The following is a 16,873-nucleotide window of genomic DNA, read 5'->3' on the forward strand; positions in this document are numbered from 1 at the left end:
CCCATACTTATATGAGTTTACTAGGTCTTGGAGTGGCTGATCAGACTGTGTGCTGGGCCTGTGTTTCTCCAGACAGCAGTGAGGCTACAATTGAGAATCAACACTAGAGACAGAAGTTTCATTTTCTCTCCTTGCTGTTCTTTCCTCTCCCCTCTTGTGTGTGTCTTGCTTTGTCTTCTTAGGAAATGGGATAGGACTTTAACAACAACAGCAGTAACAACAGCTCCAGCCCAGATCAACAAATTTCTCTTTCCCCCAAAAGGATGGTTATTACCGTCTTTGATACCATCTAAAAGACAGTCAAACAAGGGTTTTTTTTCCTTCTAAAAACTCTCTCCAGCTAAAGGGAAAGGGCACAAGGGATGCTGTTTAAAAGGAAGTCTTACTTAATACCTTGCATTTCAAATGCTTGACTGTTTTTCCTTCCTTTCTGTATCTTTAATAAAAGGTTTAAAGGATTTTTAATGGTATGTTTGCCATGGCACTAAGCAGGCTGAGGTCACTTTATACTAAACCCTGAACGTTGTTTAAAACTGTTTAATGTTGGACGATGATTGGCTTATGCTAACGCCTTTGGCTCGTCTAAATCACTACAACAGAATGCAGTGCACAAGCTCAGAGGCAGAAACTTAAGTGCTTACAGCGTTCAGTGAGAGTTTTGTGGAACACAGTGCCTAAATCTGAGGTTTAGGTGCCTAAGTACCTTTGTGGATTGGGGCCTGAGCAACTTCCATGCAAAACTAATAGCAATAGCAAAGTGGACTGCCCTCATGGAGTCTTTGGCACTTCTCCTTTATCTGGTTAAAATCTCTGCATAGGGTAGTGTGTGTTTTTAATTTTTGCTCTCTACTGTTATGGTTTTTACAGTTGATTTATTTCAGGGGTTTTATGTTGGTTGGCTTTTTGGGGGTAGATGGAGGTGTCAGTTATTGAAACATCTTACCAACGGTTGTGATAAATTCTCCAAAGTGATGAGGTCTTTACTTCAAGATGGGATGTCTTTTTAAAAGGTATGTTCTAGTTCAATCACCAGTTATAAAGCTTGCTGTAGGAATTACTGAGTAAAATGCTATGGCCTTTGTTTATGCATGAAGTCAGACTATAGATGTATATAATGGTTCCTTCTAGCATAAATCTATTTATCTGATATAATGTATTTTGTGATCTCTTCTGATTCTTCTTTGTGACATACTGTAGCTTCCTCCACCATAGCAGCTTTCATCACGTCAGGGCTCCTAGATTTAATTCACTGTGTAACTTTCATCTGTCTGAAGCATATTTCATTTAGCGGCAAGTTCTAAGGATACACATTCAGGTTTACAATACACTATAACTCTTGAAATCAGCTCCTTGACAATAGCTAAGGTACATAAATAAACTGTAATTTTGTTCAGCCATATCTTGCAATCTTTATTATATTAGACCAGAATCTTTGAGTATGATACGTTAAAGTACCTGTACTAGATGCCATTCACAGAGAAAACTTTGACTTCTCATGTTATTAATTTTAAATGGGCTAATGCGTGTAATATTCCACTTAAGTTACATAACAGAAATATGTGCAAATATTTGTATTAATGGAATTTTTTTCCCTTTCATATATGGAAAGAGTTCATTCTACCTGAAGATACATCTTGTTCCTGCTCTCCTCCACTACATTTATAAGGGAAAAACAGATTCATCTTGTTTAATGTAAGCTTTATAAATACTAATATGAGCTAATGACCACATTAATCTCTGTTCTTTTTAACAAATGTCAATTTTATATTGCTATTTGTCTAGTTATAAGTTTAAATTTCTTACTTGTAAATACCAGTATAATTAATTTGTCAAATTGTATTTCTTCACTGTGAACAATCCCTTTTCTTGACTCATGAAGTTGATTTTGTGACACTTATTAGCAGCACTAAGTTATCTGGGTTTCTAGGTCTTTTTTGTCCCACAGAGGGTTTGTAACCAGTGCTGTGTTGGCTAATTACAAATATTTAGGTACCTTAAACCAAAAGCTGGCGGTAAGCTTTTGGCGTATTGCAAATGTCAGCACACTGGTATATTATAGAACCACGGTTTGTGCTAGCTTCTTGGGGGGCCACTCGGATCAGACGGACCTCTCCCAGGGACAGCGGTAATGCCAGAATAGCTCTATCTTGTCAAAGGTGGATCAGCCATTTCAACTGACTTTTTTTTTTTCCCTTTCAGTCTACTGCAGCCTCTCCAGAAGGGTGGAAACAACCAGTGCTGGGAGGGAGGCAGTGGGAAGAACACAAACACCCCCGCTCTGGGCATCCCAAAGCCTCCAACTGCCAGCCCCTGGGATGGATCATTAGCTAACTACCCTCTTCTGTTCATTCCCTCTGAAGCATCTGGCACTGACCCCTGTCAGAAGACAGGCTACGGGGCTAGACGGGCCACTGGTCTGACCCACCATGGCCATTTTTATATTCCTGTACTTGCCCCCAGCAGCGCAGGGTGCACGCAGGGCTATGGAGCTGGCTCTGTCACAGGACAAAAGGGGAAGGAATTCACGGCCCAGTACTCTCTGGTTTTTAGAGGTGGGTCCCTCCCTAGGCCCAGGCCCAGGCCCTGCTGCTCTGAGATCTCGGCGGCAGCTGCCGGCTCATCCCCTCGCTGAGGCGCTCCCCCTGCCGCACAGCGGCAACCCCCGCCCAGAGCCGCCGGGCCCGGCTGCTGTGTCACGCGCTCGGGGAGCGGCCCAGGTGGCGGCTCGGGCCCAGGTGGCTCGGGCCCAGGCGCGCTTCCCCGGCCCCGCCCCGCCGCTGCCGGAGGAGGAGGAGCAGCAGCGGGCGGCCCTGCAGCTGCGGCATGTCGCCCGCCGGCTACAAGTTCCCCCAGCGGCCGGGTAACTACGTGGCCGAGCGTGGCGTGCCCCGGCGCCGGGGGCTGCAGTGGCGGGTCCCCTGGGCTTGGGGGGCGGCGCGTGGGACGCGGGGCTGCCTCGCCCTTGGCTCTGCGGGGAGCCGAGCGCAGGGGCCCCCGCCCGGGCGTGGGGCTCTGAGTGTCGCCCTCTGCCAAGACCCTGGGGTCGGGGGGAGCGGCTGCAATCCTCGTGCAACCGGAGAGCAGCGCCTCTGCTGTCCGCCCGGCGAGCGTGCTCGGGCCGCGTGTGCTCCAGGGCTCAGAGGAGCAATTTGCTGCCCTGGGTTTCCCGGGGGGGAGGCTCCTGCCTCATTTTTTCCGTTACCTGAAAACCGAGGCGCGCTGTCCCGTTTTACAGTGAAATGTATTTCTTCCACTTCCTCGAGATGATCCTCGTGCGTAACATTTTTTTTTTTTTAACGAGCGCCTGAATTTTAGAAACCTGCCTCTGACTCATCGGCCTGCCTGTACCTGGCAGTGTCTCGTGCCCCCGGGTTAAACAAACTTTTTAAATGATGCAAGTCGCCCTGCTGGTTAACTCATACGCTAGTGAGCGGAAACTGGAAATGCCCAGGATTCGGATGATCTCGTATTTGACCTCAAATGTCCATTACCTATTTAAACATAGTCTTTCGGTTGTTAACAGTGTCGATTAGAGTGCCCTGTCTCCCCCCGCCACCTCGCTTTCACAGCCCCCTGGCTATAGCAGACAAATGGCTTAGACCCCCCCCCCCGGGGTTCGTTGTAACAAAGGTGCATTGTATTTTTGTGCGTGCATTTTGCATGCAGGTAAAGTGGAATTTTCAGCCGGAAATGGTCATATAAAAATGCCAGGGGGGGGCAGATTATCACTAAAGTTTCAAAAACCATATAGGAGATTGAAGAAACGCCCCCCTCCCTTTTTTTTTTTTTTTTGTAAAAAAGTTTCATAAATTCTAAACCCATCCATTATTTGGGTGGTGTGGAGGATAGGAGTGATTAGTGGGGTATTTGAACTTTTAGATTTGGAAGTGCTATGCAGATTTTTTTCATCATGTTGGTGAATATGTGAATCCAGTATTGACTGAAATAAAAATAGTACTAGTGGTAGTCACACTACCCACTAACACAGCATTCCCATATAATTTGCTTGTTTTGGTTTTCTCTCTCAACCTTGTTGCCCTTAGCAACTAAGCTATTTCCTGTTTATGTTTGAAGAAGCTTTTTGCAGGTGTCTGTCACACTGTATCTTGCCTTTTGCTCATTGACTGTACAAAAGCATGTGCTGTTACTTTTTTTTATATATATATATATATAAAGCAACAGATTGTTTTATTCGCCAGTCTTTAAGGCCTGGTACTGTAGTGAGATGCATGTATGTGGACATATACAAAGCTCTGTTGAAGTTGGAAGGACCCTTCCCATAGTCATTGCAGGATGAGGGTCCAAATAGACAGTTGCAGTTGATCAGATGGCTAGAGAGACTGTTAATATAGCAGGTTGTTTGTTTGTTTGTTTTTTTAACTTTTGTGATCCGGAGAACCATGTTTAGAGGATTCAGATGGAAAGAATGTTTTAAAATGTACTCAATTCTTCGCTATTTACTGTTGGCTTATTTTTTGCATTTTTCTCAGTGTAGACATTGAAGTGGTTAGGTCCACTTACTGTTTATTAAGTACACCTCGGTGGAGAAAAGTAATTCAGTTTTGTAGAAAGAAAAGGAGTACTAGTGGCACCCTAGAGACTAACCAATTTATTTGAGCATAAGCTTTCGTGAGCTACAGCTCACTTCATCGGATGTATTCAGTGGAAAATACAGTGAGGAGATTTATATACACACAGAACATGAAAAAATGGGTGTTATCATACACACTGTAAGGAGAGTGATCACTTAAGTTGAGCTATTACCAGCGGGGGGGATTTCCATATTTCCAAAATTGGTTTCATTCCCATTTACAATAACACCCCCCAAATCAAAATTCTCTGCAAAAGGTTATGAAGCCTTGATTCTGAGGTGGGCGGCCTTGGAGACACACATCATGGAGTCCCCAGCAGCTCACCAGGTGGGCAGGTTGGGAGGAAACCAATGGTCTCTCTGCTAAATGATTTGATTTGGCAATTGGCAAATCCTGACAAAAAGTATTTCATCAGAGTTTTTTCTGACCATCTCTATTAGTATTTTTTCCTCACACTAGCACAATGGTTGTGGTTTGCTTTCTGACACCACAGGGCAGTGTTTGTGGATCTCTAAAAAATATTGATATTCACTTAAAAGTCAGGACACAGTTCTATTCATTTTAAGTTCTGAATCCCCCCTCCCCTTTTTTCTTTCTAAACAAAACCCAAATTTTGGACCTAAGGTCCTTATCCAAAGTGTGTTGAAGTAAATGTGAATCTTTCTGTGGTCTTCAACAATGAGCTTCGGAACAAACCTTAAATTGTTTGTGTTTCTTTTTATGCATGAATGTCCATTGTCCAAGCATCACTAACAACTGTGTTATATTTGTATTTGGGTAGTAGACGAATTCTTCACTGCTAAAGCATGTTATGTTTGCATAAGGAAACTTTAAAAGGTGTTCACTTAGCCCTGAGAAGAATCAGGCAGCCTTTTTCACTGGAGCATGGTAATTGTCCAGTCAAATAAATCTATAACTGAAAATCAAGTTCAGATGAGATACTTGGGTGTGGCCCAGACCTTTACCAAGGAAGTAAAGTCTGTAAGGCTGGAGCTGACTCTGTAGTCCTTACTCAGGTGAAACTCCCACTTAGTTCAGTAGGAGTCTTGCTTGTGTAAAGACTGCAGGAGTAGGGCCCTGAGAGACCATGTACAAAGAGAGAGACAAACTTTGCAGTGAAAAAGTGCTGATATATTGGAAGGGATAGGTCAACATCTATATGCCTAGTTGCTTATGGAAATGGTTACTTGGGTATATACTTAGGCCCTACTTCTGCAGCTGACTCCATACAGGTGAATCTGCATTTACTCAAGTGAAGCTCCTGCGGCAGGGTTCTGCTCAGACAGATGTAGGGTCAGAGACCTATAACATAGTATTTGCTCATGTTAAAATATCACAACTTCAGGTGCAGTACCATAACTGATCATTATTTTATAATAAAATAAATAACTCTTGTTTGAAATTAACTTTGAAAATTCAAGGTACTTAAAAAATTATGTATTTTGTGGCGGGGGGGGGATAAAGGAATTTCAAAGTTTCTTTCTTTTGTTTTAACTGTAATTTTTTTAATAGTGAATGCCAAGAAGAGCTTGAAAGATGAAATTGACTCTATTTTGCGGGAGCGGATTATGGTTTTGGATGGAGGCATGGGGACCATGATCCAGCAGCATGCGCTATCAGAAGAGGACTTCCGAGGGCAAGAATTTAAGGATCATCCAAAACATCTGAAAGGCAACAATGATCTTTTGAGTATAACTCAGCCTGATATAATCTACAAAATTCACAAGGTATTGTGTCGCTTGACTTCTGAGTGTTCTGATTTTAAAAAAACCCCTGACTCTTCTGAATGATTTCTATGTGCAACCTTAACTGTTAATGGTGTTTTATTAATTTCTGAATTTCCCTCATCTTCTACTTAATCTTTTTAAGTATACACTATATTAGCTGAATCACCCTTGTTCACACTTTGTTGACCCATCAAAGAATTCTAATAGATTGCTGAGGAATGTTTTTCCTCTACAAAAGCTGCTTTGACAGTTCCTCAACAAATCGTGTTGATCTATGTATAGGATAATTCTGTTCTTTACTGTAGTTTCTACCAGTTTGTCTGGTATTCAAATTAGGTTTACCGGCCCATAATTGCTATGTTTGCCCCTGGAGCCTTTTAAAAAATTAATGTCACATTAATTATCCTCCAGTCATCTGGTACAGAAAGTGATTTAAGTGATAGTTTACATACCATAGTTAGTAGTTCTGCAATTTCATATTTGAATCCCATCAGAACTCTTGGGTGAGGACCATCTGGTCCTGGTTATTTATTACTGTTTAATTTATCAATTTGTTCTAAAAACCTCTGACGCTTCAATCTGGGACGGTTCCTCAGATTTGTCGTCTAAGAAGAATGGCTCAAGTGTGGAGATCTCTCAGATCCTCTACAGAGAAGACTGTTACAAATAATTCATTTAGCTTCTCAATGGCCTTGTCTTCCTTTAGTGCTCCGTTAGCACCTCTATCTTCCAGTGGCCCCACTGATTGTTTGGCAGGCTTCCTGCTTCTGAAGTTCTTACATTCTTTTTTTTTTTTTTTTTTTGCTGCTAGTTCTTGAGTCTCTTGCTAGTTGTTCTTAAATTCTTTTTTGGCCTGCCTAGTTACACTTGACTTGCTAGAATTTATGCTCCTTTTTATTTTCCTTAGTAGGATTTGACTTCCAGTTTTTAAAGGATGTCTTTTTGCATAGTAACTGCTTCTTTTGTTTAGACATGGTGGCATTTTTTTGGTCCTCTTACTGTCTTTTTTATAATTTGAGCCTCTATTATGGTGTTTTGAAAAAGTTTCCACACAGCTTACAGGCATTTCACTCTTGTGACTGTTCCTTTTAATTTCTGTTTAACTAGCTTCCTCTTTTCTGTGTGGTTCCCCTTCTTGAAGTTAAATGCTACAATTATGATCTTTCTTGGTATTCTCTCTCACCCCCACCCCTGGATGTTAAATTTAATTACATTGTGGTTGCTTTACCAAGTAGTTCAGCTATATTCACCCCTTGGACCAGACTCTCTGTGTTCCACTTAGAACTAAATCAAGAATTGCCTCGTCTCTTGTGGGTTCCAGAACTAGCTGCTCCAAGAAGTCATTAATGGCGTCTAGAAATTTTATCTCTGCATCCAAACTGGAGGTGACATGCACCCAGTCAGTATGGGAATAGTTGAAATCCCCCATTATTACTGAGTTTTCTATTTTTATAGCTCTCTTAATCTCCTTGAGCATTTCACAATCACCATTATTTTAATATTTTTACTGTGAAACATTAAAATTTAGTATAAAGAGAGTAATCTAACATTTTACTGTAATCTTCATAATCTTTAAAGAACAAAAATGAAAAAGAAGCTGTGACTTAAGTGCCCTATAGAGATTTAAGGGGAAAAAGCTCTATAGCGGTGTCTGCTGAGTGACCCAGTTGTGTCAACCAAACTGGATTGACTCTGAACTTTGGAAATTCTGCAGGCTGGAGCTCCAGAGTTTGTCATCTCCTTCCTCCCAACTAATTCATCTGATGAAGTTTACAGGTGTGGAAAGACCTATGTTTGAGCTCTTCAGAATTCTTGGAGGTTCAAGTATTTACAGAAAATAACCCTAAAACTGCCCCTCCAACTTCCTTAAATAATTTTAAATATGGTGGACTGGGCATAGAAGCGCCCTGTGCCTTTAAATAGCTTTTACGTGTCCTTCAACTGATAAGTAAGCTCCAACAGGAAGAGATGGTGGGTAGTTTATTTTCAAAAGTCAAAGTGGATTTCCCAGTTCAAGTGCATTGTTACCTACTAATATATTGTGTTCAGTAATGTTCTGTGCCTGCTAAAATGACAGGAGCTTGAAGGGTCAAAATTGTTGTCGTTTAATAAATGATTTTGAAGGAGGTGAAAGTGAAACTCAAGTGTGTAAAAGATATCATAAATGTCGTGCCCTTTGGATCTGCACAACTCTTTGTGTGTACGTGTATGTGTGCGTGCGCGTGCCCAGAATAGGGAGTAGAGAGGAGAACTATCAGTTTTCTGTTAGTTAATTTTAAAATTAATATTGTCTTTAACATTAGATATGTTCCTATTCCACCATCTGTTTGATTGAAATTTTATTTGCCTTAATTACCATTAAATTCATTTTTTCTTCATTTAGAAAAATCCCAATGGTGTATACTCAATAGTGTAATCACATCAGTACTTTTATGACCCAAATATAAAAATCATCATGTAATTTTCCTTTAGCATTTGAAGTGTGTTCATCTTCTCATGCACCGTTAAGAAAATCCACACAATAGTGAACCCTAATGATATTTGTATTAGAGTAATATTTTGTTTATCATAGAAACAAACCTTTTTTCATTTCCAAGCCTTTCTGATCAGACCTAATAGGTGAAAGCTTATTATGCTTCAGGAGTGTTGAAAAGGAATTACAGTGATTGCTCATTTGCATTTTGCTGAAATGCCTAACATACAGCTGATTTTCCCCCTCCCACCCATTGCTTTTTAGTGTGTGTCATTAAAGGGACACTGTCCTGTCAAATCACACGTCTGCCTACGTTTTTCCCTGTTACAAATTATACCTAAAATTGCAGCAAATGAAAAAGATTAGAGAAAACAAATCCATTAATTTTTATAGTTTTACATTGTGAACAGTTGTGGAAGTGTTTTGTAAAAAGTCAGGTTTTCTCTTTTCACATTGACAGTCACTTTCCCGTGTTGGTTGTTTTAGTCAGTCACAGAAAAACGGAAAGAAACATTTCAAAAAATTGTATGTGTAAATACTTAAAATCTTCGTAAGTGCCAAATGCGACTAACAGTAACGTAGTTTTTGCGTCTGCAGGTTTGAACACCTATATTTCTAACTGAACAGTTGTTTTTGTTCATTTTTCAGTAGCACAGGATGTTTTCTAAACATAGGAAGACAAGGTTCCTGCCCCAAAGAGCTTTCTTTGTAACAGTATGCGTGAGCTACAATATTAGGTGGGGAAATAGGAAGACAAGCACAGGAGTTACAAAAACAAGCTCACACAGTTACTTAGTAGTTAAACACTATTCCCAATAAATACAATCCTCCTAACATCTACTACTAATACGTTCTAGTGCTCCTTACTTAGCCACTCTGTGATCCCACACTATGCAGCTGCCTCTACACTATTCAGCTTTCCTTTTCCAGTCCTCCATCTCACCACCTTCTTTTCTCATTCCACATGGCATCCCTCGGCAAGTCCTGCTAACTTTCTGTACCTTCCTCTAAAATGACCCCCTCACCATCACATCACTGTTTGAAAATCTTGGGTGAAATCCTGGCCCTATTGAAGTCAATGACCAAGTTCCCATTAACTTCATTGGTGCCAGAATTTCAACCCCAGCCTACAAACATGGTCATAATTTATTAAGGGTACATTTATACATAGTTTATAAAGAGTTAATAACATCTGTTAATTCCATTTTAATAAATGCTTCAGTAGGTTGATTGCAACCATCTATAACATACGCTACTCATGCCTGTTATGTGTTTATAACATCTATTAGGCCTTGATTCTTGAAGGTTGTCTAACTTGAAGCATATCAATGAGATTATTTACATGCTTAAAGTTAAGTTAATCCATCTTGGATTGGAACCTTGATAGTTTTTAACCCTTCATAAACTAGTTATAAATATAACTTTAAACACTAAAACTCTGTGAATAACCTCAAATGTGTTTAAATACTCCTGTTGCTTTGAACTAGTAAGAACTGTAGGATCTGGTCGTCTGTGAATTGGGAGGCAATTATCCTTTGTCTTCAGCTGAAAATCACAAAATGTTAGAATCCGCTGACTCCCTTCTTTTCCATCCCCTGATCTGAAATCATTAGTTCTCAATTGTTTTTTTATTGTTGCAGGAATACTTGCTCTCTGGGGCTGATATAATTGAAACAAACACTTTCAGCAGCACCAGAGTTGCACAAGCTGACTATGACCTTGAGCATCTGGTAAGAATTTTAAGCCACTTACATGTTAAGATATTCAAGATTTGTTGTCCCAGCAGCCAATATTAACCTAGTCCCCAGAGACCACAAGACTTGTGTTTATTGCTAACTGCACACTGTCTCTGGGCACACAGGGGAGATTGGTTGAGTCTCTGGTGCTCAGCAGAGAAATATCCCATTTACTTATTACACATTTCCATTATTACAGTAATATTAGGATGAAAATTATACTTGTGATAGGACAGTTGTCAATGAAGGCACAGACAGTAATAATTTGTATTGGGCTTCATCGGTTGAGTATTCGCAGAAGAGTCTCATTCTGTGAACAAGAACATTCTGCTTCAGTGCTTCCAGTTTCACAAGATGGTGCCACAGTGGAAATGTGTTTTGTCCCTTAACGTTGTATGTATATTTTATTCTTTGGCACAGAGGTCTGTCTTGCTTGCAGTAAGAGTTTTTCTGCAGTGCTTAGAACTCTTAAGCTCAGATTTGTGCTGCCTATCGGTCACGTCATTTTAAAATTAATCTCAGCAGATGGCATGACAATACTTGGAAACGTGCCATCTAAATCAGAGTTGCTGTTCCCAATAAGCTACATTTACCTTCATAGGGCCCCTTCCTTCAAGGTGACAACTCCCACTAACTTCAGCGGGAATTGAGGGTGCTCAGTATCTTACAGAACTGGCCATTAGTCCCTTTGCCATCATTTAATTTTATAATAGCAGTTTTAGGCACAGACGTAGTAGAATGATATCCGTCATATAATCGCATCACTGCAGTTTGCTTTCTGAGATTCATGGAACAAAGCAATTCCCCATGCTGGGGGTACCCCAGAGGGGGGTGTGTGGTGGTTTTTTTTATTTTTTTTAATTAAAGTTTTGCCGTAATGCTTTCATGTGTTTGTCTGGCCTATAGTATAGAGCACTTAGAATGCACTGCATGCTGCCACAGAAGAGGGTGACTGACTCTTGTAAGTTTCTTAGTTTTCTTCATAGAAGACACATAATGTACAGAATTAGCCTTTTCTGTTAGCACACAGTAATTTGGCTGTCATTGTTCCAGGTTTATCAGTTAAACAAAGTCTCAGCACAGGTGGCCAGAAAAGCAGCTGATGATGTGACTGCTCAGACAGGTGAATGGTGGTTTGTTTGTTTTTTTGATTTTTTTTTTCCTCTTTGTATTCAAACATTCCCTTCTACATGTTCTATCGTCTCATTACAAGCTTTGAAATGTTGTGACTTGGGTTGGTGCAGTTGGTTGCATCTGGGAGCAGTGATGCTGCAAATTATCTTCCAAGAGGAGCCTAATGCATGAGTGACTCATAAGCTATTTAGATATGCAAAATGTTACTCTGGTTCTTTCACAAGGTGCTGAGTGCTTCTTGGGAGTCCACAACTCCCACTGAAATCCACCTGGCATGATTTCACCCAGCATCTGCCAGGAGGTACTCAATAACTCACAGCATCAGCCTAAATGGGCAGTCGTTCCTAAAAATGACTTCTTCATCTACATTTCTGTTAGTAGAGACCTACCGATCTAACAAGAATACTTGATAAAGGGATAACGTAATTTAGAAGTCTTCAGGTTTTCTCTCTCATTCTAACACCAAGCTGCATTTTCTGTTTATAAACCTGTCATTAGATTGTCCAGACAATACCTCTCTGATTTGGTTCTTAAATATAAAATTAAGGCACATCCTTTTTTTTTTTTTTTTTTTTAAAAAGTGGTTCACTGTTCTTTGTAACTAAATGTAGCGATTAGAATATCTGTTATATTGCACTGCAGTATTTCTTTATGGCACTGTGCTGTGCATTTAAAAATAATCAGGCAACAAAGAGTACTTTAAGTTGCCTGATCATTTTTTAAATGCACAGCACAGCGCCATAAAGCTTGGACTGAATTGATGGCTTGCAATGACATTGTTTGTAAATACTGCTGACCCTTATTGGCTAGAATCAGAACTACTCAACTATCCAAAGCTAATTTAGATTCTCCTCTACCCCAAGTGGTGGGGACTTGTGCTTTTGGAACAGGACACTCTGAGTTAAATCTACGTTGTTGCCATGCTGGCTTAAGTGATGGTTACAATATTATGACTATAGGTGGCTAGAGTTGATGAGTGACATTTCTTCCCTTGTCTAGAGAGTAGACGATTTGTTGCTGGTGCTATGGGTCCTACAAACAAGACGCTCTCTGTGTCTCCCTCAGTGGAAAGATCAGACTATAGGAACATCAGTAAGTATTTGTAATTTAATTTTATTCTACCTTTTATGATACGTTACAAGAAGATGTCTTTAGCTAAAGATATGAGACAAACCACTTAAACTAATTTTTATTTACAGCTTTTGATGAGCTGGTTGAAGCATACCAAGAACAAGCCAGAGGACTCTTAGATGGAGGGGTTGATATCTTGTTAGTAGAAACCATATTTGATACAGCCAATGCCAAGGTGAGACTTTTGGGAAAACTTGGAAGTGGTTTGAACCTTTTATTAAATGCCTAAATAAAAAATTCTGGTGTGGGGGCTAAGGCAAGAATTTTCCCTATATATTACTGACCCATCTTATGTTGAAATTCTGTGGAAACTATTGTGGATTAAATGGATTCATATGTAGCGGTTATATACAGCGGTTGTATGAATATATGCAACTGTATGAAACACATTAAATTCACACTCTGGATGTATATAGTAGATGTATGTAACAAACACACAGACTTCAAAAGCTTGGTTATCCTACATGCTGTAAATGTGAGTGATAAATAACAGTGTACAAATCTTAGCAAGTGCATTGATGTGTTTTTTTTTTTGGGTCTAAAAGAGCCTCAGGCTGCCTAGCTGCTGTGATACCACCACAATATGTTTGAAAACCTAGAGGTTTCTGGGGGAGAAGGAATGCCCTTGAATGTAGTAAATTCTTCCAGAATCTCTAGCAATATTGTATGGTAAGTTTTTTGTGCAAAAGGCTATTCAAGCCTTAACTTGAATTAACTTGTTGTAACCTTTATTATTAAACAGGCAGCTCTCTTTGCTCTCAAGAAACTGTTTGAGGAAGAGTATGATCCCAGACCAATATTTGTAAGCACAAAACATTTTACTAATTTCAGCTAAAATGATCTAATGTTTGTATGTGTGGTTCCCTAACAAGACTGAGGTGGCAGCTCAGCTGGTGATGGCATGGGTGCATTTTTTAAAAACAAAACACACACAGTATAACATGCAAAAAGTCGGTATGTTTTCTAGAATTGCTTTTTTTGTATTGTTATCCTTAGGACAGTGGGAAAACATTACTCTCTGTATCTTATAGGAGAATTTGAGGTCAAAGCATTATTATTTATAAACCTTCATACTTTCTCAAGGCCCTTCACAGATGAGTTTTTTAAAAGAAAGTCTGGTACCTTCCCCAGAAAGCTTACAATCTAAGGCGCCCAATTCTTCTCTGTATTGTGACTTAAGGGAGATTCCATGTGGGCCCAAGGATCTGCTTGTGCATTGCACGGTGCAGGATTGGGCTTAAATAATAACAAATGTAGAAGTTATGGATGGTGAGGGAAGGAGGTGGGCTCTGATTGCAGTTAGGATCCTTAGCTGTTAACATCAACCAACAAACTATACATCCCAAGAGATTTTATTTATTTATTGAAAATAAAGGTTAGCACAGTGACCCTCTGAAGCTCTTTGGTCAGAAGTTTTCTTTCTACTTGCTAGAACGTTTGGGGAGGTTGCACAGAAAAAAATATTCTGATTTCCTGCATGGGTTGCCTGTCATCACTTTGAACCAAACACTCTTCATCTTGCTTTGGCTTTTGAGAGGGCAGTATTAATAACATATGTTCTTATTACAACCCCCCCCGGCCCCATCCCTTTTGTATTTTAGGTTTCTGGAACCATTGTAGATAAGAGTGGACGCACTCTCTCTGGCCAGACAGGAGAAGCATTTGTCATTAGTGTATCCCACAGTGAGCCACTTTGGTAAGAGAATGTGCTTTCTTGAGTCCATTATTCTAAGACCAGACAGTAATGGTAAGTTTTGTAAGGCCCTGTCAACAGGAGATTCTTAACCATGCTATCTGCAACCGTATTTAACCATGTATTTCGCTAGTGTAGTGTAGTTTCCCTGTCCAGTGTAACCAGGAATTATTTTTCCTGAGAACCATGGTGTAGCATACCCCTCTTTTATGAGTCCTTATTACTGTTATGCAGCTTAATAAAGTTCCTGTCCATGGTGATAAGGGAAATGGTGCTAGAACCCTGCAACTAACAACTGGCCATGAGCACAGTAATATTCAAATGCTAGTGGTGTGGTTCTGAACCCAGTGTAGCCAGGACCTAAGTGAGTCCCAGGATATCAATCTTCAAAAGCAGGCAGGAGGTGAAATAACTACTTTCTCATGTAGAGAGATGAAGCTGCTTTTCCATTGTCTCTCTGAAGAGAGTCACTTCTCTACCTTCTTCGCCCCTAATGATGTGTGAACTGAGGCCTGATCCACATTGGACTGTGAACCATATTGGAAAATGGAGTTTGACTGATATAGACGAGACCAAACTGTTTTAAAATTAATGTCAGAAGCTGTGCTTGGATTTGAAGCCTAGACTTTCAATTTACTTTGCAAACAGTTAATATCTGGGGTAGACTGGGCCTAGATAGATTTGGTGAAGGAAACAAATAATAGTTACAAAAAAGGGGGGAAGCAAGTAAAGAAAAGATTCCAGTGTCAGATCATAGGGCTAGGTCATGAGATGTCACTGCAGCATCCTTTTCCCTGATTTTTTCCAAAATTCCAAATGTTCACTAAATTTTTTTTTCAAAAAGATGTATTTGTTCTGAAAAACACTTGACACTTTTAGGTGATTATTTAATAAAAATATATTCTTCTCCATGCAAACATAAATGCTAAAAAATTTTTTAAAATGAAAGCTTAGATTCTGTAAAATTTGGCCGCTGCATAAGACAGAGCCCTGCGTGTAACCATGCTTTCCCCTCTTTTCCCCCCGTCCTTGTGCTTTTCTGTATCCTTTTCTCCCTGTTTCTCTAGTTACTTTTTTTTTAAATCTTTATGTATTTGCCTGTAGTTAGCAAAATTTTCCTGCAGTGTTAAATATTTTCATTTGCTATTAGACATGTACTCGGTTTATGTCGTGACAAGCCATTCTTTGGTTTTTTTACAACAAAATCCCAGTTAAAAATAGTCTGTCATCCCCGTGATGCAGAAGTGTGAGACTGCACTAATATACAATGAACCCAGCTTTTCTGACATGTCCCCTCCCCTTCCCCCCCCTTGAAGATCCACTTTCCCAGACCAGACTGTGCTGCAGAAGTAACATATGGAGTCGCTTGGAACAGAGTGCTGCTTGATTTGTTCACTATCACAGCATAGAGATCTATGCTTGGCACAGATCTCAGCCTCAGACAAGGTGCTCATGACTCTAGTGTCTCTAGGGAGGATAGAAGGAGCACTGGAGAAGAAACTAGGACTGGTATTAAACAACATTTAATACAGTACTCTGGGCCCTGATTCCGATTTATGCTAATGCCACTTTACACTGCCATGGCAGACAAAGCATTAAAATGAGAGTGAGTTACACTTAACCCCACTTTAAGGTCTCTTTATGCTACCAAAGTGGTGTAAATGAGTCTGGCTGTTTGTGTCTAGTTGTGCTCCCTGTAGGGAGCACGTTATACCTGTTCTTGGACATCTGCACATGCTTTCAGTTTGCTCCTGAACATGATTTGGGGTAATGAGTTTGATCTGTAAATCACTGTTTTGATTTGGGTGCTGATTAAGGATCTTACACACTCTCACACTGTGCACTATCAGCATAGCATACTGGCTGAGGAACTGCTGGTTACAGTTCTTACAATTGAGCGTCTGAGGACAGGTGGCAGGGTATTCTCCGTGAACAGCCCTCAGATGTGGGATTAGCTTCCTCCCTTGGTCTGACAGTCCTGTTGTTTGTATGTATGTATTGTGGTCATATCTAGAAGCCACATTCGGGGAAGCAAGGCTCTCATGAGGTAACTGCTTTACACGCAGAGATTTCCTGCCCCAAAGAGCTTTACAACCATTGCCAGTGACAAGAGACAACTGGTGGCTACAACAAACAAACGGGGGAAGAGAAGAGATGGCCACAGTAATGGTGCACTGTAACTGCTGCTTATTATACTAACTGCAGTAATTTCACCAACTTCTGGCCTAAGGTTGTTGGCCTTTGGGGCATGGTGAAAGGGTCATTTAATTTTCTCAGACTTTTGCCTGGGATGGGGGAGGGGGCTGAGCTGATTTGAGGGTGATATTGGTTAGGAAGTACAACGTTTTGCCTTTAAATTGGGTAAGCATGCTCCAGGTTTCCAACAG

At 40.4% G+C, this 16,873-nt stretch overlaps 1 protein-coding gene across 3 annotated transcripts in view; it reads left to right on the forward strand.

Annotated features, from left to right (window-relative positions):
* The first annotated feature begins 1,674 nt into the window (after nt 1-1,674).
* Nucleotides 1,675-16,873, forward strand: part of MTR (5-methyltetrahydrofolate-homocysteine methyltransferase) — a 72,897-nt gene continuing 57,698 nt past the window's right edge. Inside the window, exons 1-8 of one of the 3 annotated variants that reach the window (XM_043544341.1) lie at nt 1,675-1,692; nt 6,105-6,319; nt 10,433-10,522; nt 11,582-11,651; nt 12,662-12,754; nt 12,862-12,968; nt 13,536-13,595; nt 14,395-14,489. In XM_043544341.1, the coding sequence (XP_043400276.1) occupies nt 6,161-6,319; nt 10,433-10,522; nt 11,582-11,651; nt 12,662-12,754; nt 12,862-12,968; nt 13,536-13,595; nt 14,395-14,489 (674 nt within the window). In that variant the 5' untranslated portion in view covers nt 1,675-1,692; nt 6,105-6,160. Of the gene's footprint in view, nt 1,693-2,577; nt 2,861-3,037; nt 3,273-6,104; nt 6,320-10,432; nt 10,523-11,581; nt 11,652-12,661; nt 12,755-12,861; nt 12,969-13,535; nt 13,596-14,394; nt 14,490-16,873 lie in introns of those variants that run through there. The other 2 variants (XM_037895296.2, XM_043544340.1) reach the window with 2 other exon arrangements.

The sequence above is a fragment of the Chelonia mydas genome, chromosome 3 (genome assembly GCF_015237465.2).
Source record: "Chelonia mydas isolate rCheMyd1 chromosome 3, rCheMyd1.pri.v2, whole genome shotgun sequence".
Taxonomy (NCBI): domain Eukaryota; kingdom Metazoa; phylum Chordata; order Testudines; family Cheloniidae; genus Chelonia; species Chelonia mydas.